This window comes from Nerophis lumbriciformis, linkage group LG19 (genome assembly GCF_033978685.3).
Source record: "Nerophis lumbriciformis linkage group LG19, RoL_Nlum_v2.1, whole genome shotgun sequence".
Lineage (NCBI taxonomy): Eukaryota > Metazoa > Chordata > Actinopteri > Syngnathiformes > Syngnathidae > Nerophis > Nerophis lumbriciformis.
This window is the reverse complement of record NC_084566.2, coordinates 31,197,699-31,221,441: the sequence shown is the minus strand read 5'-3', so window position 1 is coordinate 31,221,441 and position 23,743 is coordinate 31,197,699. Positions and strand designations below refer to the sequence as shown.

The 23,743-nt window shown below is 38.2% G+C and overlaps 1 protein-coding gene across 1 annotated transcript; it reads right to left on the bottom strand.

The window, feature by feature from the left end:
- Window positions 1-2,148: 2,148 nt before the first annotated feature.
- mppe1 (metallophosphoesterase 1) lies at window positions 2,149-21,550 on the bottom strand. The gene is made up of 9 exons (XM_061978962.2): window positions 21,080-21,550; window positions 20,899-21,007; window positions 15,836-15,939; window positions 11,902-11,982; window positions 10,039-10,147; window positions 9,893-9,976; window positions 6,514-6,636; window positions 6,305-6,445; window positions 2,149-2,905 (listed from the first exon to the last, which is right to left on the bottom strand). Exons 1-9 carry the CDS (start codon window positions 21,310-21,312, stop codon window positions 2,720-2,722), a joined length of 1,170 nt encoding a protein of 389 aa, XP_061834946.1. The 5' UTR covers window positions 21,313-21,550; the 3' UTR covers window positions 2,149-2,719.
- Between the last annotated feature and the right edge of the window lie 2,193 nt (window positions 21,551-23,743).

Here is a 23,743-nt window from a genome sequence, read left to right as displayed (position 1 = left end):
GGAAATTTTTTTTTGGTCCTTTACACAATATGGAAATTAATGTAAAATTAAATTTGCTAATAGGAAGCTAACTACTTAGCTGTGTGTCCTTTGTAGGTAAAAGTGATTGCCATTTCTTTTGTGTCAACAAATTATTGTCATAATGAGTTAATTCACATTATCATAGGCTTGGAAGACATGAAAAGCAACACAAAACTGGTTTATTATTAGGCTATTTATTGTTAAAGATAAGCACTTTAATATTGAACATTGAACAGTGCAACATGAACTTTGAAAAAGAATACAAAAATAAATACCCAAATGGAAAAAACTTCAATGTAAAAATCTGTCCTTCTTCCCTTAACTTGATGAAAACACCATCAAGTTGTAACTTATGGTCTTTCTCACTTAATGCTCAGACTAAACAACTGAAACGCAATACAGGCCCAAAAATATGGACCAGGGGCCAGTAGAGGGCTGTAGAATGGAGGCCACCCATACCCAAATATGCTCCTCAATGTAAATTCAGGGCTTCCGTGGTGCTAGTACTTGGTTTTAGCCATGCATTAAGAGGTTTGCTACCCTTAGCTGCTTCCTGGCGCTCCTTCTCCTTCCTTTTCTGTATCCTTTCTTTTTTTGGCATTGTGCTGCAGCCATAATCAACATGAATCAAGTTTAAATACAGATGGTAATATTCCTAACAGATAACCTACATCTTATATCCCCAGAATTCTGAAATTATTATTAATAATAATAATCATAATTATTATTATTATTATTATTATTATTATCATTATTATTCTTATTATTATTGTTATTATTATCATTATTATTATTATTATTTTGTTAACCCACACAGTAATAGCAAAGTCACAATAAACTTTATATCTAAACCTCTACTGTGAGAGAAATGTGATCCGCCGTAAACACAGTGCATTTTATTTTGAAAATTAACCCGGTGTTTTATTTTGTATTTTATACACTACTTCCTGTCCCGCACGATCAGCTCTGCTCTGTGCGGAAATGATGTGCCGTGCTCAATTGATGCGCCGTGCTCCGACGTCCGGCAAAAACAGAAGCTGACACATTGAATAATAGAATAATACAGCGTTTTTCTGAAATATTACCCATAAGAATAAGTGGACGGCGACTAGACCATAACTCACAGGTTCAAGTTGCTCCACTGTCACGTCTCCTCAGGGGCGCAGTTGGCTCTCTCTCCTCTCCTTACTCACTCACTCGCCCTCTCTCTCTCTCTCTGGCGGAAGCGGCAGGGTCAAACAACCCGGTATTACAAGAAAACGTGGAGTTTTTGTACCGCTGTTTTTTTTCATCCCTGACAGGAATTTATTAATGTTATTTAAAGAAAAGAAAAAAAAAAAAAAAAAAACACACACACACAGGCAGAGGGCACTTTTTAAGACGAGTCAAAAAAGGGCAGGGGCTCAAGCACCCATAGGGCCCTATGTGTGCACGTGCCCGTATGTGTGTATATATACATGTTTGTATATACATATATGTGTATATATATATATATACATATGTATATAAATTATATATATGTATATAAATTATATATATATGTATATATCTATATATATATATATATATATATATATATATATATATTCCGTGAGCGATAATGTCACGTTATCAATGGAAAAATGCAATTTAAAACAATATGATTTGTCTGAGCGGCTAGGAAACACAGAGAGTAACTAGCAGTAAAAAATGGATTAGAAAAGGGTTGTTTTTTTTAAACTTGGGATTTATTGTGGGCCGGATTTTGGACGCTGGCCGTAGTTTGGGCACACATAGATAGATAGATAGATAGTACTTGCCTAACTGTGTCCATTGGTACATATTTACAACATAAACAAACAGCAGCTTTTGAAGGGAATATAAAACTGGTATTACTACAGCATTTTCAACTCTTTGGCATTTTACAAACTTGCAGTGGTAGCATCTGACAAATATTCTATTGGGTATATTGTCGTAAATATTTAGAAAAATAAAAGGTATAACATTTATTTGGGTTTGGCTCAAATGTTCATATTTATGTCATCCAGTAGTTATAAACCAAATACAATATTTACATTGTGATCATACAATGGGCCAAACCTATTTAGCTGATTATTAGTGTAATGATGTGCTGCACAAAAGTCCAACTCTGTGTAAAGATGGTGATTTAATATGCACAGTTCAATGTCAACAATTGTAAAGATGGTGATTTAATATGCACAGTTCAATGTCAACAATTTGGCCCCCAAAAAATATTGCACAAACATTTGGCACATGAAGTGAGCTACCTCAGATGTGTGTCATAAAAGAGGAATCTCTTAACAAAATGTGATCATGTTGACAGTGGACACACAAGGCTCAACAACGATAATGATTCACATCCATCATAATAATAAAGTTCGTCTCAGGATGCCAAAAACAAGGCAAAGCGCTGGGAAGTGTGGTGGCTCGTTTCGTTCACCGGGAACTCCCGACTTTTTTTTTTTGACCTGAACCATTATAACAAGCACCGCCTTTTGAGGGCTATAGCGGAAGATAAGACAAAGTCATTAAAATCAGTTTGTGCGACACAGGCTACGAGCACGTCATAAATGTCACAACGTTTAAGTCCTTTAAAACACGATTTGAGACTAAAATATAAAATTCGCGTCTTTCACACAAACCAGGAGTTTCTTGGCACGTTCGAACGTGGCCGCGGTGGCTGCTGGGTAGTGTAGTTTCACAGCGACTTGTGCTTCCCCAGCAGACACAGGCTGAGGCACTGCAGCAGGCCCTTCATCCACAAACAGTGAGCCAGGACGAGCAGCACCAAGCAGGCGCCGGCCGAGCAATACACGCCGATCACCGTACTCTCCTCCGGTAAGAAACACTTGGACAGAGCGTAACTCCCCGGGGACACTGACGCCTTGGAGAGAAAGTAGGGGGAGTTAATGAATCTTTTTAAAGAAGGCCTGGGCAATTATTTTTTTGACTGTGGGGGCCACATTGAGAGAGAGAGAGAGAGAGAGAAAAAAAATCTATACATATATATATATATATACACGTGTATATAATATATACACGTATATATATGTATACATTTTCTATATACAAATACATATATACACGCACATGTATATACTATATACATGTGTGGTGTATATATATATGTATATGTATATATATATATATATATATATATATATATATATGTATATATATGTATATGTATATATATATGTATATATATATGTATGTATATATATGTATATATATACATATATATATGTATATATATACATACATATATGTATATATACATATATGTGTGTGTGTTTATATATATATATATATACATATATATATATATATATATATATATATATATATATATATATATATATATATATATATATATATATATATATATATATATATATATATATATATATATATATATATATATGCAGCCCTTTGAGCCCTTTGTGATTAAGGGCTATATAAGTAAACTTAGATTTGTACATTAATCTATATATATATGAATGTATATATGAATATATATATATATATTCATAGATAGATATATATGTATGTATATATAATAACACATATGTATATATGAATATATATATTCATAGATATATATATATATGTATGTATATATAATAACACATGGATATGTATACATATATATTCATATATACATATATATATATATATATATATATATATATATATATATATATATATATATATATATATATATATATGATAAATGGGTTGTACTTGTATAGTGCTTTTCTACCTTCAAGGTACTCAAAGCGCTTTGACACTACTTCCACATTTACCCATTCACACACACATTCACACACTGATGGAGGGAGCTGCCATGCAAGGCGCTAACCAGCACCCATCAGGAGCAAGGGTGAAGTGTCTTGCTCAGGACATGACGAGGTTGGTACTAGGTGGGGATTGAACCAGGGACCCTCGGGTCGCGCACGGCCACTCTGCCACTGCGCCACGCCGTGTATATATATATAAATGTATGTATATATAATAACATATATATATATATATATATGAATATTTATATATATATGTATATATGGTAACACTTTAATATGGGGAACACATATTCCCCATTAATTAGTTGCTTATTAACATGCAAATTAGTAACATATTGGCTCTTAATTAGTCATTATTAAGTACTTATTAATACCTTATTCTGCATGGCCTTATTATACAACCAATAAGCCACTAACTAAGAGTCTTCCCTCAATGACCTCAGAATTATTGCTTATTAGTAACCCTAACCCTTAGATGTTCCCCTAGTGTCCAAATAACTCTAAATGAAATCTTTGTTACTTTAATAAGCAACTAATTAATGGTGAATATGTTCCCCTTACTAAAGTGTTACCTTATATACAGTATATATATATATATATATATATATATGTATATATATATATATATATATATATATATATATATATATATATATATATATGTATGTGTGGGAAAAAATCACAAGACTATTTAATCTCTACAGGCCTGTTTCATGCTCTACTACGGTATCGAGCACTATTTTTTGGATAACCTTATTAAGACATATATATATATATATATATATATATATATATATATATATATATATATATATATATATATATATATATATATCTGCTGAACAATATGTGTGATTCGATCCCTTTTTTCAGAAACACTAATACAAAAAATCCCAATAATATCTAAAAATGTTATGACAAACCACCTCAAAAAATGGAATGGAATTTTACATTGTTTTCACTGAATGAGACACCCAGAATGTACATGAAAATAAAGAATGAGGGATTTACAATATTAACTATGAACGATGAAACACTTTTATACTTATGAACGTGGCTAACAGTCGAAACATGATAGAAAACACTCCACATTTAGACCATTAAATGCGTACTTTCTGCTACTTTGCTTGCAGCCAGATGTTGAACAACCTGTGTGTGACAACTTTCTGTTTGTTCATGTTGAATAATGTCCTGCAGCACCAGCACACCCTTACTAAGTGTACTAAGCTTTGGTGTCAGAGGATTTTAGGGCCACACAAAATGTTACCATTATATTTTAGTATAACATTTTGATCATTGCTAATTAGGGATGTCCGATAATGGCTTTTTGCCGATAATGGCTTTTTGCCGATATTGACCAAACCCTTAATTACCGATACCGATATCAACCGATACTGATATATACAGTCGTGGAATAAACACATTATTATGCCTAATTTGGACAACCAGGTATGGTGAAGATAAGGTACTTTAAAAAAAATAAATAAAATAAGATAAATAAATTAAAAACATTTTCTTTACATTTTCTTGAATAAAAAAGAAAGTAAAATAATATAAAAACAGTTACATAGAAACTAGTAATGAATGAAAATGAGTAAAAGTAACTGTTAAAGGTTAGTACTATTAGTGGACCAGCAGCACGCACAATCATGTGTGCTTACGGACTGTATCCCTTGCAGACTGTATTGATATATATTGATATATAATGTAGGAACCAGAATATTAATAACAGAAAGAAATGGGGGAGAGAGTTTTTTTGGGTTGGTGTACTAATTGTAAGTGTATCTTGTGTTTTTTTATGTTGATTTAATTTAAAAAAAACAAAAAAAAACACCGATACCGATAATAAAAAAAACGATACCGATAATTTCCGATATTACATTCTAAAGCATTTATCGGTTGATAATATCGTCAGGCCGATATTATCGGACATCTCTATTGCTGATTTGTAAGAAATTATTCCAAAATATACCATTTCCATCCATTCATCCATCCATTTTGAATTGAAAAAAATTGAAATTGGTATAATCATTTATATAAAAAAATCATCCATCCATTTTCTACCGCTTGTTGTGGAGCCTCTCCCAGCTGCACTCGGGCGGAAGGTGGTGTACGCCCTGGACAAGTCACCACCTCATCAGAGGGCCAACACAGATAGACAACATGCACACTCACATTCACACACTAGGGACAAATCAAAAAGAAAATTGCATTGTCGTGAAGTGAATTATATAGCGCTTTTCTCTAGTGACTCAAAGCGCTTTTACATAGTGAAACCCAATATCTAAGTTACATTTAAACCAGTGTGGGTGGCACTGGGAGCAGGTGGGTAAAGCGTCTTGCCCAAGGATACAACGCCAGTGACTAGGATGGCGGAAGCGGGGATTGAACCTGGAACCCTCAAGTTGCTGGTACCAACCGAGCTATACCGCCCCGCACAAATAAAGGTGTTATTCTGTAGCCCATGACAAGACACCCACCAGGATCAAGCTGGGATTGTTGCGGTTCCTCCAGCTGAAGGACGGCACGCTGATTTCTGGGTACTTGTTGTCATGGAGAACCTCACATCCGCTGTGGGTGTGGCCACTCAGGATGAGGCGGGGCTTAAACCACTGCAGCAACTGAGGTACAAAAAAAAGAGACATGCTGCTCAGAGAGAGACAAACTCTAGGAAAGCAAACTCCCTCACCTTCTGGGAGGCTTCTTTGGACAGCACGTCGTATTTCTCTCTGAACAGAAGGTGTCGCTCTCCGGGCGGCGCTGCGTCTGTGCCTGTGCAGCCTGCGTCGCTCACTCTGTACAGTGGGTAGTGCTGGAGAGCAGGAACAACACTCATCACTTCTTCATTCATTGCACTCATCAATACTGCATTTGTGAGGAAAACACACCTTTTTAAATTGCATGTTTTTTATTGTGTTGCTTTTTATGATTTCGATGGCTTTTTTGATGGATTCAAAACACTGCTAGTAAAATTTGGTATGGAAAATAATTGACATTGTAGTAAAAATTGTATTGGCACCAGAACAAGTTTCGGCAACAAGTACAAACCTAAAAAAAAAATATATATATATATATTTTGGTGGGTATTTTTTGTATCACGACATGTTTTCAATGCCAATCTTCATATTTGTGTAGACTGTTATTGTTTTGTGTGTTTCACAGGTTTTTATTTTCAACTTTTCCTCATATCGGTTGAAGACTGGCATTGAAAACATGTCAAGATACTAGTGTTGTAACGATACCAATATTTTGGTACTGGTACTAAAATTATTTCGGTACTTTTCTAAATAAAGTGGACCACAAAAAAATTGCATTATTGGCTTTATTTGAACAAAAAATCTTAGGGTACATTAAACATATGTTTCTAATGGCAGTTAAGTCCTTAAATAAAATAGTGAACATACAAGACAACTTGTCTTTTAGTAGTAAGTAAACAAACAAGGCTCCTATTTTAGTCTGCTGACATATGCAGTAACATATTGTGTCATTTATCATTCTATTATTTTGTCAACATTATTAAGGACAAGTGGTAGAAAATTAATTATTAATCTACTTGTTCATTTACTGTTAATATCTGCTTAGTTTCTCTTTTAACATGTTCTATCTACACTTCTGTTAAAATGTAATAATCACTTATTCTTCTCTTCTTTGATACTTTACATTAGTTTTGGATGATACCACAAATTTGGGTATCAGTCCAATACCAAGTAGTTACAGGATCATATTCAAAGTCCTCATGTGTCCAGGGACATATTTCCTGAGTTTATAAACATAATATACATTTTTTTTTAAATGAAAGAAGATGTGATGCCAAAAAATATCGACTTAAACATAGTAGTATCGACTAGATACGTGCCTGTACTTGGTATCATTACAGTGGATGTTAGGTGTAGATTCACTAATGGCGTTTGTTTACATTTTGATGCCGGTGAGCTACGGTGTGTAGTGAAGCATGTTTATCTATTCCTCGTCCTGCAGAGATGATACTTGTAAGAAACGTACTTTATTTGTCGCCATGGAGACCAGGATTAGTGATTTAGAAGTAGCTAAAACACTGCTAGCCATGTCTTAAAGCACCTCTTCCTGAGGGCGTTTCAGTTTTATAACTTCACCTTTATCATTAGTTTTTGAGCCAAAATGCGCCCGTTCTCCCTTTTCTGTCTACACACTGTGTCTGTTTGTAAGTACTCTGTGATTGTGCGCTGCCGAACATGCTCGTCTCGGTACTATACCGATACCCGGTATACCGTACAACCCTACAAGATACACATAAATATCCACCAAAAAAGATTGTATTTTTTTATTGTTTGTATTCACCCATCCATTTTCTACCACTTGTCCCTTTTGGGGTCGCAGGGGGTGCTGGAGCCTATCTCAGCTGCATTCCGGCAGAAGGCGGTGTACACCCTGGACAAGTCGCCACCTCATCGCAGGGCCAACACAGATAGACAGACAACATTCACACACGAGGGCCAATTTAGTGTTGCCAATCAAAAAAAATTTGCCAGATCTGGCAAAAATTTTTTTGCCAGATCTGGCAATACTTTTTGCCAGATCTGGCAATACTTTTTGCGAGATTTGGCAATACTTTTTGCGATATCTGGCAATACTTTTTGTGAGATCTGGCAGTACTTTGTGTGAGATCTGGCAGTACTTTGTTCGAGATCTGGCAATACTTTGTGCCAGATCTGGCAATACTTTTTGCGAGATTTTTTCCTATGTCAGTGAACCGGAAGTAAAACAGACAAAGCGATCGAGGAGCCTACCCATCATCCGTGGGAGAAGTTTATTGATTTCTATTTTAGTATTGGTCCAACATATAAAGACATCAAATCTGTTCTTGCACGTAGACGTGGCTTTGACATAAGTGAGAGACATCTGAGGAGAATACTCAGGGCGAGGGGGCTTTCTCGTAGCACAGATGATACACTGCAAAAAGTCAGTGTTCAAAAACAAGAAAAAAAAATACAAAAATTAGGGGTATTTTATTTGAACCAAGCAAAATTATCTGCCAATAGAACAAGAAAATTTGGCTTTTCAAGACTTTCCAAAACAAGTAAAATTAGCTAACCTCAATGAACTCAAAAATACCTCAAAATAAGTATATTCTCACTAATAACTGTCCTACTATATGAGTACATGTTTTCTATTGTTTCATTGAAAATAAAACAGCAAAGTCCATTTGGCTGTCGTCTGTTTTAATTTTAAGACACAATTGTGTCAAAGTCATGTTTTTTTTTTTACATGCTTGAAATAAGAAATTATTACTTTTAAAAAAGTAGTTTTATACTTGTGAGTGTTGATGACACAGCTTTGCAACAGTTGATATTCTAGTTTCAAGCATGTTTTACTCAATATAGGTCATCAAATCTCAGCAACAAGCTGTAATATCTTACTGAGATCATTTAGGACCAAAACACTTAAAACAAGTAAAACTCTGACATAAAATCTGCTTAGTGAGAAGAATTATCTTATCAGACAGAAAATAAGCAAATATCACCCTTATTTGAGATATTTAATCTAACTTAGATTTCAGTGTTTGCAGTGTGGGGGGTCTCCTGCATGCACCCGCTCCTCCATCGCTGTGACTGTTTTACTTCCGGTTCACTGACATAGGAAAAAAAAACTTTTTGCGAGATCTCGCAAAAAGTATTGAGACATCTCCATGTCCCTTTTAGGGGCTCCGTAGTTTCGTGCATGTCCCTGTTGCACCCTTTCTTGGATTTTTGTACATTAAACAAACCTCCACTAAGAAGAGCACTCCTAACAGATGCAAGGGGACTCCAATGTTTGCCGAATCAAACTCATGATTGCTGGATCTCCATGTGGAAGAGGCTGAACCCAAGGTAATATATCCTTGTTTATTTTTACGCACTTGCATGACCGTTAAGAATTGCGTGTTACTGTCCCGCCTGTCCTTGACGTGGTTAAAGTGAAAGTATTTGTGTTCACATCCTAATCGTAACGTCCGACTTCTTGTGACACAAAGATGCTAAAATGTAACACAAAAAATGGCCTAATAAAGGTTTTAGGAAGGACCGTAGAACAGATGAGTTTAGCAAGCCTACCTGTAACATGATGGGGGGTGTCGGGGGATACACCTGCGCACCCTCACAGCCATCCACTGCCGCGGTGCCACCGGACTGTGAGCTCTGCAGGAGGGGAACATTTATTTGACTCGCTTTCAGGCATGATCAACCTTCTCAAAGCGCACCTGAAGAGAGCAGTTGAGGTCTTTGGACAGTTTAATGAGCTCCTTCTCGACCGCCTGGCAGATGGGGCAGCCGTCGCCATGCAGGGCCACGCTGTTCACCAGCAGGAAGCTGCCACACAAATGATTATAGAGTTACCAGTACAGCTGTGCTTCGCCACAATGCGCTTCTAAGTTTGTGGGTTCAGTCAATTTTGTTGGCATTTTTTTCCCCAAATCATATTCTACAAGAATAGGAAGTGAACAAAAGTTTTAGCAACTGTTATGTAAAGGAAAAGGGGCCTAGTGGTTAGAGTGTCCGCCCTGAGAAGGGTAGGTTGTGAGTTCAAACCCCGGCCCAGTCATACCAAAGACTATAAAAGGATAAAAACTAGAAATGTCCGATAATGTTTTTTTTGCCGATATTCCGATATTGTCCCAACTCTTAATTACCGATTCCGATATCAACCGATACCGATATATACAGTCGTGGAATTAACACATTATTATGCCTCATTTTGTTGTGATGCCCCGCTGGATGCATTAAACAATGTAACAAGGTTTTCCAAAATAAATCAACTCAAGTTATGGAAAAAAAAAATGCCAACATGGCACTGCCATATTTATTATTAAAGTCACAAAGTGCATTATTTTTTTTAACATGCCACAAAACAGCAGCTTGGAATTTGGGACATGCTCTCCCTGAGAGAGCATGAGGAGGTTGAGGTGGGGGGGGTGTATATTGTAGCGTCCCAGAAGAGTTAGTGCTGCAAGGGGTTCTGGGTATTTGTTCTGTTGTGTTTATGTTGTTCTCCCGAAATGGGTTTGTCATTCTTGTTTGGTGTGGGTTCACAGTGTGTCGCATATTTGTAACAGTGTTAAAGTTGTTTATACGGCCACCCTCAGTGTGACCTGTATGGCTGTTGATCAAGTATGCGTTGTATGTATGTATGTATGTGTGTGTGTGTGTGTGTGTGTGTGTGTGTGTGTGTGTGTGTGTGTGTGTGTGTATGGGGCGGTATAGCTTGGTTGGTAGAGTGGCCGTGCCAGCAACTTGAGGGTTCCAGGTTCGATCCCCGCTTCCGCCATCCTAGTCACTACCGTTGTGTCCTTGGGCAAGACACTTTACCCACCTGCTCCCAGTGCCACCCACACTGCTTTAAATGTAACTTAGATATTGGGTTTCACTATGTAAAAGCGCTTTGAGTCACTAGAGAAAAGCGCTATATAAATATAATTCAGAATATGTATGTATGTATGTTAATATATATATATATATATATATATATATATATATATATATATATATATATATATATATATATATATATATATATAAAGGGCTGCAACTAACGATTAATTTGATAATCGATTATTACGTCGATTAATCGGATAAAAGAGACAAAATAAATTTCTATCTAAACTAAATATTTAAAAAATTAAAAATTGCCTATGCGCATAGCACAGATCCAACGAATCGATGACTAAATTAATTGTCAATTATTTTTATAATCAAATTTAATCGATTAGTTGTTGCAGCCCTAATATATATATATATATATATATATATATATATATATATATATATATATATATATATATATATATATATATATACATACACACACACATACATATATATATATATATATGTATATATATATATATATATATATATATATATGTGTGTGTATGTGTGTGTGCGTGTATGTATATATGTGTGTATGTATGTAAACATAATTATTAAATCATTCATACTTTGTGGAAATTAATTTACCATGGTGAGGCCTGAAACTAATTAGTAGCGGTAAACAAATGATTAGTGTATATAAGCAATCTTATGCGAGCATTAGTATTTCTGTTGTATCGCCCCAGTTAGTCACTTACTTGATTCCATTCTTAGTAACAATCCGAGTGGAGGAGGCGTTAAAGACTTTCTCGAAGCGCTGCAGCTTGAACCAGTCCATCCTGCAGGGGGAGACAAAGTTAGCAATCACCAAAAAAAATGCTCACTTCTTTTTTGAGTTCCTTCACTTCCTGCTATTTCAAAAGTCCAAAAACAACTAATCGTAAAAGCAAAAGTCTGTATTTGCTTCTGACATTAGTGTCACCCATAGAAAACCAGCTTTGTGTGTCAGTGCAGCTTCTTTTCTTCCATCTGTGCTGACAACTGACTTGCTCGACTGGACCATCTTGTCAGATGGCAAACATACGGACGCTCACAAGGCCAACAATAAACCTTCTATAAGCGTTTCTTTCAACCAATGTTCTGCCTTCACTACGTCACAGCACATGTTGGAATGCTATTTTTACAAAATGAGCTGATAGCATTCATGCAGCCCCAGACCGCCATACCACCGCCATACCATGCTTGACTGTAGACACGATTGTTTGTTTTCAGGCTTCCTGAAAAAGTTGTGTTGACTCACTTTCCAACTTCTACATTTCATTTTCTATACTGCTATACAAGCTGTACACTGACTACTCCAAACTATATCCAAATGTATCCTCTATTAACCCGGCTTGGTTGGTAGAGTCCGTGCCAGGCAACTTGAGGGTTCCTGGTTCGATCCCTGGCTTCCGACATCCTAGTCACATTCGTTGCGTCCTTGAGCAAGAGACGTCACCCTTGCTCCTGATGGGTTGTGGTTAGGGCCTTGCGTGGCAGCTCCCACCATCAGTGAGAATGTGGAAATGGTGTCAAAGCGCTTGCAGGGGTGAAGGAACGATGTCATCATTGAGACGTGCATATACTTTGTGTGATTTGATCAAATGTCTGACACTGTAGTCAATACGTTTCTTCTTTTTCCTCTATCTTGTGGGGCAGACTGGCTCATACATGCACATGCATCTTCCACTGTTGACATTTCTAATACAAATTAGTAGAGATGGCTTTTTTGCCGATATCCGATATTCCGATATTGTCCAACTGTTAATTACCGATTCCGGTATCAACCGATACCGATATATACAGTCGTGGAATTAACACATTATTATGCCTAATTTTGTTGTGATGCCCCGCTGGATGCATTAAACAATGTAACAAAGTTTTCCAAAATAAATCAACTCAAGTTATGGAAAAAAATGCCAACATGACACTGCCATATTTATTATTGAAGTCACAAAGTGCATTATTTTTTTTAACATGCCTCAAAACAGCAGCTTGGAATTTGGGACATGCTCTCCCTGAGAGAGCATGAAGAGGTTGAGGTGGGGTAGCGGGGGGTGTATATTGTAGCATCCTGGAAGAGTTAGTGCTGCAAGGGGTTCTGGGTATTTGTTCTGTTGTGTTTATGTTGTGTTACGGTGCGGATGTTCTCCCGAATGTGTTTGTCATTCTTGTTTGGTGTGGGTTCACAGTGTGGCGCATATTTTTAACAGTGTTAAAGTTGTTTATACGGCCACCCTCAGTGTGACCTGTATGGCTGTTGACCAAGTATGAATTGCATTCACTTGTGTGTGTGAAAAGCCGTAGATATTATGTGACTGGGCCGGCACGAAAAGGCAGTGCCTTTAAGTTCTCCCTACGTCCGTGTACCACTCCGTACGGCGGCGTTTTATAAAGTCATACATTTTACTTTTTGAAACCGATACCGATAATTTCCGATATCACATTTTAAAGCATTTATCGACATCTCTACAAATTAGCGTATAGTTCTAACTAGTGTTGTCCCGATACCAATATTTTGGTACCGGTACCAAAATTATTTCAATACTTTTCTAAATAAAGGGGACCACAAAAAATTGCATTATTGGCTTTATTTTAACATAAAAATCTTAGGGTACATTAAACATATGTTTCTCATTGCAAGTTTGTCCTTAAATAAAATAATGAACATACTAGACAACTTGTCTTTTATTAGTAAGTAAACAAACAAAGGCTCCTAATTTAGTCTGCTGACATGTGCAGTAACATATTGTGTCATTTTCCATTCTATTATTTTGTCAACATTATTAAGGACAAGCGGTAGAAAATGAATTATTAATCTACTTGTTCATTTACTGTTAATATCTGCTTACTTTCTCTTTTAACATGTTCTAACTACACTTCTGTTAAAACGTAATAATCACTTATTCTTCTGTTTGATACTTTACATTAGTTTTGGATGATACCACAAATTTGGGCATCAATCCGATACCAAGTCGTGGACTGGTACTTTTCAGAGCAATATAGTACCGAATATGATTAATTAGTATCGCGGTACTATACTAATACCGGTATACGGTACAACCCTAGTTCTAACTTATATCTGTCAGACTCCATATGGAAGTGCTAAAAACTACAACATGGCTGACGGGTAGAAGATTTGGTCAAAGTGGAGGCACGTAGGTAAGACCGCCCACAAAACGGCGTATCCTGAAAAGATGTTGAAAAAGCAGCTTGAAGACAGTCTGTAAAACAATCTATGCAAAATGTTGCCCAAGGAACCACTAGTACATGTTATGTAGACCACAAGGAAGTATTAAATGTAGAGAAAAATCATAAAAAGTCATCATTATGTCATCACGTATGCAGTAACATATTGTGTCATTTTCCATTCTATTATTTTGTCAACATTATTAAGGACAAGTGGTAGAAAATTAATTATTAATCTACTTGTTCATTTACTGTTAATATCTGCTTACTTTCTCTTTTAACATGTTCTATCTACACTTCTGTTAAAACGTAATAATCACTTATTCTTAGAGAAAAAGGCTCCTAATTTAGTCTACTGACGTATGCAGTAACATATTGTGTCATTTTCCATTCTATTATTTTGTCAACATTATTAAGGACAAGTGGTAGAAAAGACAGTATACCACGACTTGGTATCGGATTGATGCCCACATTTGTGGTATCATCCAAAACTAATGTAAAAAGAAGAAAAAAGACCCCTTAAGTAAGGTTTTGAATACATTGAGTAGTTTTAATGCAATATACTTTTACTCAAATATTTCGGCAAAGAAGAAACCTACTTGAGTTTTATTCCGATCGCTACATTTATGTCAATATATTCATTTATAAGCCTGCAAAGATGTGTTCATTTGGCTTGTTAGGACTTCTTCTAGTCAGTGACTTCAAATGTCTCATGACTTTCACCAATCAGAGTCTGGCAGTCACATGACCGCATTCAAACTGCACACTGTAAAAAGTGACACGACGTCATAAATCTTCAATGTTTACTTGCAAACTAAGAGCATTTAAATCTCTCACTGTAGAAACAGCAGTAGTGCACCTCATTGCTTCAAGTTATGCAAGTACAGATATGTCACTTTTGAAAGAAACAATTGCTTCCACACAACAGTTATTAGATGAATTAATGCTTATATAATCAATGATTTATATGATAATGCATGTTCTGTTCGGTTTTCTGGACTTCTGTCCAACCTTTGGACCAGATTGTAGTTGTAATTCAGATATTTGACCAGCAGACAGTCTGTTTGGAGTGTCTTCTTTGAGAAGTAGCTTGTGAAAAGGAATAGAAGTAAATGAGGTTCATGAGAACACCATCTGTAAAGCTTGTGTGCACACAAAACTGGGCTGAAAAGTTACGTACTTTGTTTTCCAAATAAACCCCACAATGGAGGTTAATTTGTTTTGTAAGGAGACTTTGACTCCGTTTTTTTTATAGCTGACACCCACAGAGAGCAAGTCTGTTCTGACTATTTGCGTGAAAGTAGGACAATGTAATAAGGCAGGAAAACTTTGACCAAATTCCACGTCTTATCAGAGAGTGAGTCCATAAAAGCAAGGTGTGTGTGTGTGTGTGTGTGTGTGTGTGTGTGTGTGTGTGTGTGTGTGTGTGTGTGTGTGTGTGTGTGTGTGTGTGTGTCCCCTCACTCATAATGGAAGCCGATGTCGTGGTTACCAACCAGTACAACCAGCTCTGTGTCGCTGGAGTGTCTGAATATCCTGTGGAAGCGACGCACGTCATCCTCCCAGTGCTGCAAAGACACAACGCTCAATTCATTGTTTGCCACATGCAGGACACCAAAAGCACCACCTGCCTCTTAGTGAGGAGTTACATAGTTTGATGGCATGGGGAACAAAGGTGATTTTAGGTCGGTCGGTTGGTTTTTGCGCACTGAACAGACTTGTGATGCGGTGGATGGCGTCAGGATTTTTGTGGCCCTAAACATTTTGGTTGTGGCTCTATAATATGTATTATCATTGTTAGACTCCTTAAAGCCCCTCACTCCATACATAACACTGCCCCACTTACACACTCGGTATGTTAACATGCAGTAAAAAAAATAATTGACTTAATTTGTTTGAAACCAGCCTTTATTTGAAAACCATATTTATGTTCATACTTTCTTTTAAAAAGTCAAAAACCTATCTAGATGTGATTATAGACAAGTTCTATCTTCTATCTCTGTGTTGAACTTTAAACCAGGGTCCTTGAATGCTCCACAGTTATGTGCTGTGTGCCATGCAAAAGTGAAAGTTAAACAACTTTGTTTCAATGCATGCCATCAATAGATTTATTATATTGTTGCATTTCTGTGTGAATGCATAAAAGTGAGCTTTGATGACGTCTGTGTCGAGTGAACTGTGACGTGGGTTTGCAGCTACCAGAAGGAATGACCTGTTTTCCTTTTTTTGGAAGGGGATACTCGACCTCTTGGAAAAGGTCAATGACTGTATTGAAGAAGGAAAATGCGGTACACAATAGACTTTGAGATCTTATTGTATAAGCTATATCACTATGGTATCAGAGGGGTACCTCTCGATTGGTTCCGTTCTTACCTATACGGAAGGCAACAATGTGTATGCGTCAATGATCACAATTCACCCTGTATGACCATAAATTATGGGGTTCCCCAGGGATCCATCTTGGGGCCTCTCCTTTTTATCCTATACATAAATGATTTTGTAAACTCCTCCGAAACTTTTCATAAAATAATTTTTGCTGACGATACAAATTTGTTTACCTCACACAGGAGCCTACACGATCTACAAGTAACTGTCAATTCAGAGCTTGTGAAAGTGGATTCCTGGTTCAAATGCAATAAGCTCTCACTTAATGTAAATAAAACAAATTTTATTCTATTTCGTTCTAATAAAAACCGGACAAATACTGAGCACTGCCATATCAATATCAATAGGCAGGAAATACAGAGAGTGTACTCCACAAAATTCCTGGGGGTCATCATTGACGAATACCTCAATTTCAAATGTCACATTAGCCATCTGTTAAACAAATTATCCAAATATGTTGGCCTGTTCTTTCACCTTCGTCATTATCTTCCTCTTTATGTTCTACTTACCCTATATAAAACTCTCTTTGAACCACATCTAAACTACTGTAATGTCATCCGGTGTAACACCTTCCCTACCTACCTTCACAAATTAGAATCCATGCAAAAGAAAATCATACGGGCCCTGTCATGGTCCAAGTTTAATGCCCCCACTCGACATCTATTCCATAATTATTATCTCTTAAAACTGACAGAGTTCAATATTTATCAAAATGCTTGTTTAACTTATCAAGTCATTTACAGACTGAATTTAAGGCTCTGTAGGTTGGTTCCTATCTACCACCCCCAGCATGCCCACAACACTCGTAACTTAGATCTGATATCAGGTAAACATCGTTTACTGGCTTGTACTGCTCGAAGTGTTGTATGCAGGGGACCAAAGATTTGGAACCGGCTTAATGAGAGCCTCAAGATGCTGTATTCATTCTCCAACTTCAAAAAGAAACTGAAAACTTACCTATTAACCACCTATCTTTAATGCCTCATGTGGGGTAGACTACTGTTGGGTTTTGCATGGTTGTATGAATGTATGTATGTATGTGTGTGCTTGCTTTAGTACTATTATCTTGTGTTTATCATATAGCGTTGTTGTTTTTGTTGTTGTGCTTGCTACCATGTTTCATCATTCCATGTATATACTGTCCTCTGGACCCCCTGCCAAAAGCTTCTTCTAGCTTATTTGGGGGACCCTTTCACATACCAACATCTTTAAATGATGATATTCACTACTATTTGTAATTGTTATATGGTATTGTTAATAATAAACTTGAATATGATGCATGTACACAATGGTTGACTTATAATAAACACCATGCCTCCAATAATCACTGGATACATTTGTACAAAATAAACACATCTCAAATAGAGCCCTAAATAAAAACATACAGTATAGTTTTTACAATTATAATTGAGTTCATCATTAAACTTCAGTGTTACAACTTTTTATTTTCTTCCATTACTTTTTTCCCAAGATGGGGCCGCTGTAGTGGCTGCTGGTGGCAGGAGCTCTGTGCTCTTGTGTCATCCTTTTGTGTTCCTGGTGTTTCCCTCGTTTTCATGTGTTTTTTGCCTTTTGGTTGGGGACCCTTTGGGACTGTGTGACAAGGGGTGGCATTTTCGCTTTTTTTTTGTGAACTTCTGGATCTGTCTCCCGGGAGCCTTTTGGCCATGGAGACCAGCTGCTGGGTCTCTGCCACACCAGAGTCCGTTTGGAGAGACCGGAGGAGATGGGGATGAAGAGACAGGGCTGCGGAGCTGGCGCTGAGCACCGGGACGGACAAGCTTCACAGTGTCTTAAAGTTAAAGTTAAAGTTAAAGTACCAATGATTGTCACACACACACTAGGTGTGGCGAGATTATTCTCTGCATTTGACCCATCACCCTTGATCACCCCCTGGGAGGTGAGGGGAGCAGTGGGCAGCAGCGGTGGCCGCGCCCGGGAATCATTTTGGTGATTTAACCCCCAATTCCAACCCTGGCTGAATGAGCAGGTATTGGACACCTCGGTCTCATCGGACGTATCCTCGCTCATCCATGCGAGAGTTGTGGGCGGCCGAGGGTGGTTGCTTTGTTGGGTCTGCTCCCATATCTGGCCATGCTCCCCACACCCCAGCAGAAGCCACCACAGTGCATGTTTTTTTCTTGTTTTTTACTTTTGTGGCTGTGTGTAGAAGTGGCTGATTGCATCAGCTCTGCTCTTTTAATGTCTTTAATGTCCTTTGTGTTCCTTGATGTTTCCCTCTTCCAAGCACATGTTTATGTCTACTATGGCTATGAAGGTTGTTTTTTTTCTCCCTTGGCCCAGGTTTAGACTGAATTTTTTTTTCTCAACCTCGTGTAGGTTAGTAACAATTAGGTTAGTAATAATATCACATTTGAAATGATTTTGGCAGTGCCCACAATTCAATGGACTGTTTGCCAAAGCGCACCGAGGGAAGCAAGAAGCTGGCCATGGATTGGATACGGGACGATTTTAGTGGTTTAAACTTGAATCTATGTTCTTTTCTTTTCATGAAAAGTACCAATAATGTCTTTTTTTCAAAGCATTTTTCTTTTCTTTTTTTCTGACAAGCAACACGCTTCAGTCGAGAGAGATAGTTGTTCACATTTATAAACTCTGGCCTTTCGTTATGTTTGCTTACCACTTGGTCACTTACCTTACAAGGTAAGTGACCTGTTTCTCACCTTTTTTGTAAGGGGCGTCGGAAGTTGGCAGACCCGTCAGCGATCCTGTTCTGTCTCCCTGTAATGTTTGTCTGCTCTTGAATGGGATTGTGCTGAACATCTTAATTTCCCCTCAAGGATTATTCAAGTATTTCTGATTCTGATATATGTGGCGAGGTGTCTTTTGAGTGCACCTAGTGACTAATTGGGGCCAGGAGCCTGAGAGGCCTTTGTGAGGAAATGCTTGATGACAAAGAAAGAGAACATGCATTATTAAAAAATGCAATACATAACTCTATCGCAGTGGTTCTTAACCTGGGTTCGACCGAACCCTAGGGATTCGGCGGAGGTCAAGACACACCTGACTCATCGTGTAAATACAACTTTTCCCTATCGGCGTATTATGTATACGGCAACTGCAGAAGTCACACTGATTTGCGGGTGTGTAATTTGTTGTGAGTTTATGCTCTGTTGGTTTTGTTCTCTGAACAAGGTGGTGTTAATGCACGGTTCATTTTGTGCACCACTAAAAAAAAACATATAACTTTGTCTTGAATTTGAAAAAAAAAAACATTTTATTTTTCACTAAAGAAGGTTTCGGTGAATGCGCATATGAAACTGGTGGGGTTCGGTACCTCCAACAAGGTTAAGAACTACTGCCCTATCGTTAAAGACCGTCCCTTAATAAACACCTTTTAGTCAGGATGACAATTTAATTTCAGGCCATTAAAGGTCAACTACTGTTTTCTTTTGTCAACTCTTCAATTAATGCACGGGTGTCAAACTCTGGCCCGCGGGCCGAATTTGGCCTGTCGTGTAATTTCATTTGGCCCTTGAGGCAATATCAAATTAACATTTGAGCTGGCCCGCCGGCATTATACAGCGGCCGTGCCGCTGTAACACTGCATTCATCGCTAATACTCATACTTGCCAACCCTCCCGATTTTCAGTGCCCCTCTCAAAAGTCTCCCGGGGCAGCCATTCTCCCCAATTTCTCCCGATTTCCACCCGGACAACACTATTGGGGGCGGGCCTTAAAGGCACTGCCTTTAGCGTCCTCTACAAGGTTAGGTGTGGTTGTTGTCAGACCTGTTAGATGTGAAATAGTCGAATACAATGTAATACATTGTAATTACATGCATATTCAAAATAATCAATACCACAACCCTATCTCCTTATATGTGCACTCTCCATTTTTGCATGAAGAAGTGCACGTCAAATGTCAATGAAGGATTTCATAATACATTTTACGGAATACTTTTTCGCAAGCCCCTTTCTGCTCCGTCACTGATATGAATATTATGGCAAATGTCCAAGAACCTTCTCACCGAGTGCTGGTCTCGTTCATGTGTCAGGAAGGTTTGCAAATATGTTTTTATTATCTACATTCAATTCAAGTTTTTGGTTAAAAAATATGGTTTGACACGAAGAAAAGAATCGCAAGGGTGTACTTGCCAGCATTGAAGGTGCAATCCTTACCTTCTGGGAGCTCCACTTGCCCTCGTCAAAGATGTCCCCCAGAATGAAGACCACCTCGGGCCTGAGGAGCCACAAGGCGGTCTGGAAGGCTCTCTCCATCTGCCATTCCCTGCACACAAAGCAGCCCGTTCGGTGAACGTTTCCTTCTTTTTGTTCATATCTTGTTGACTTCATTTGTTACCTCCTCAGCTTGTCGAACCAGTGCCCCCCCACGGCTCCCAGGAGGTGCGTGTCCGACAGCACCATAGCGCGGACCGGCGGCGAGTCCTCCCCGCTGCGCGCATGCTCTATCCGGGGCCAGGCGCACTGGACGATGGTGGGGAAGTAAATGAGATACTCGCAGAAGAAGAAGGCGCCGAAGACCAGCAGCAGCAACAAGACTGCGAGCATCCATTTGACGCTGAACCTCGGCATGGCTTTGTTATGGTGCTGCTGACGACCCCTTGACTGGCGCACTGGCGGTGATGGAGCGACCCGTCAGGCATCTTCCTCTTCTCATTGCTCTTCTCTTTCTCCGTCTAAGCGCTACCTACTCATGGCGGATGAAAAAAACAACGTCTCACGTCCAAAGTTGAGAGCAAAAATAAAAAACGGCCGTCGATGGATATCCAGTCGAGGCGGGCTCCTTCGCGGCTCCGAATTCCAATCGTCAACCTGCCTACGCGATTCCGGTTGGACTACAAAATAAATGTCGCTCTCAGAAGACCGGAAGTGGACCGCTGTTAAAACACGGTAGCGATGTCCTTGAAAAGTTTATTTATTTTGATAGTTAAATTAAAGCAGTAAAAGATTTACAACACACTTTACAAAAAATTATTTCTTAAGCATTTTTCATGAGCTTAGTAAAAATCTAACACAATCTGACAGAAATTAAAATTAGATCAAGTGGAAAATGATAGAGTATATGAAATTAGATTATTGGGAATAATAATTTATCATAAATTATGTTGGAAATCGCATATTGAATATATAAAGGCAACCGCATATTGAATATATAAAGCAGACCTGGGCAAATTAAAGGGGAACATTATCACAATTTCAGAAGGGTTAAAACCATTAAAAATCAGTTCCCAGTGGCTTATTTTATTTTTCGAAGTTTTTTCCAAAATTTTACCCATCACGCAATATCCCTAAAAAAAGCTTCAAAGTGCCTGATTTTAACCATCGTTATATACACCCGTCCATTTTACTGTGACGTCACACAGTGATGCCAATACAAACAAACATGGCGGATAGAACAGCAAGCTATAGCGACATTAGCTCGGATTCAGACTCAGATTTCAGCGGCTTAAGCGATTCAACAGATTACGCATGTATTGAAACGGATGGTTGTAGTGTGGCGGCAGGTAGCGAAAACGAAATTGAAGAAGAAACTGAAGCTATTGAGCCATATCGGTTTGAACCGTATGCAAGCGAAACTGACGAAAACGACACGACAGCCAGCGACACGGGAGAAAGTGAGGACGAATTCGGCGATCGCCTTCTAACTAACGATTGGTATGTGTTTGTTTGGCATTAAAGGAAACTAACAACTATGAACTAGGTTTACAGCATATGAAATACATTTGGCAACAACATGCACTTTGAGAGTGCAGACAGCCCAATTTTCATCAATTAATATATTCTGTAGACATACCCTAATTCGCTCTCTTTTCCTGAAAGCTGATCTGTTCAGTTTTGGAGTTGATGTCAGCAGGCCAGGGAAGCTAGGGTCGATATTCTTCTCTTGATCATCTTCGGTGGCATAAGGGACGGTGTGAGCCAAGACATCCAGGGGGTTTAGCTCGCTCGTCTACGGGAACAAACTGCCGCCATTGCTTGCTGTGCTACCGAGGTCCTTTGTCCCTGAATTGCTCACACACTCCGGCAGATTCAATGGGGGTCTGGCGGCAGATTTCTTTGACTTTATCGTTGGAAATGCATCTGCTTTGAGTGTCGCAGGATATCCACACATTCTTGCCATCTCTGTCGTAGCATAGCTTTCGTCGGTAAAGTGTGCGGAACAAACGTCCAATTTCTTGCCACTTTCGCATCTTTGGGCCACTGGTGCAACTTGAATCCGTCCCTGTTCGTGTTGTTACACCCTCCGACAACACACCGGCGAGGCATGATGTCTCCAAGGTACGGAAAACAGTCGAAAAAACTGCACGTCACTGCTTTCATCCCATTTGAAAGTTGATGTTCCAGGCAATCTAATTTTCAGTGAAGGTATAGGATAGGCAAATATAAGCTTTGGCTTCAGCCTATTCCTTTTTCCGTCATTCTTTTTCTTTTCTTTCTGTGTGAATGTGAATGATTGTTAAATATGTATAATCTGTGCTGTTAAACTGGTCACACACAATGGTTGATTATATGACCGAAATAAACTCATTTCATTCAAAAATTCATTCAAACACTTGACTGTGTGAATGACAGATGGAAAGGAAGTTAAGCAGATAATACAAAGTACATGAAACAAACAATGCTTTTTATAACTCACACACGTTCTGCAGCAGATGTACATAAAGCTATTTGGAGCACCATACAAACACACCGAACTGGTTTAACAAAGTTCTCTACCTGCTCTACCAGTCACGTGGTTTGTCTCGTCATATCTTCCTGCTTCTCATGTTTGAATGACGAACATTTAAATGTGTGACGAGTCCTCTTTGTCACATTTAACTGAACTAATCCTGCACTTGAGACGTGGAACATCACCTCGCTGGGGGGGAAAGGGAAGGAGCCTGAGCTATAGTGCGCCAGGTGGAGAAGTTAGGATAGGACTTTATTGTCATTGCACAAGTAAAACGAAACTATGTTTTCAGCACAAACCCGTTCAAGATTAGACAAACAAACAGTGTACAGG

Coding starts and splice junctions, on each gene's coding strand:
- mppe1 (XM_061978962.2), bottom strand. CDS start 21,312: ATGCCGAGGTTCAGCGTCAAATGGATGCTCGCAGTCTTGTTGCTGCTG. Junction 21,008..21,079: donor TGGTTCGACAAGCTGAGGAG/GTAACAAATGAA, acceptor CTTTGTGTGCAG/GGAATGGCAGATGGAGAGAG. Junction 15,940..20,898: donor GCAAGTGGAGCTCCCAGAAG/GTAAGGATTGCA, acceptor GTGTCTTTGCAG/CACTGGGAGGATGACGTGCG.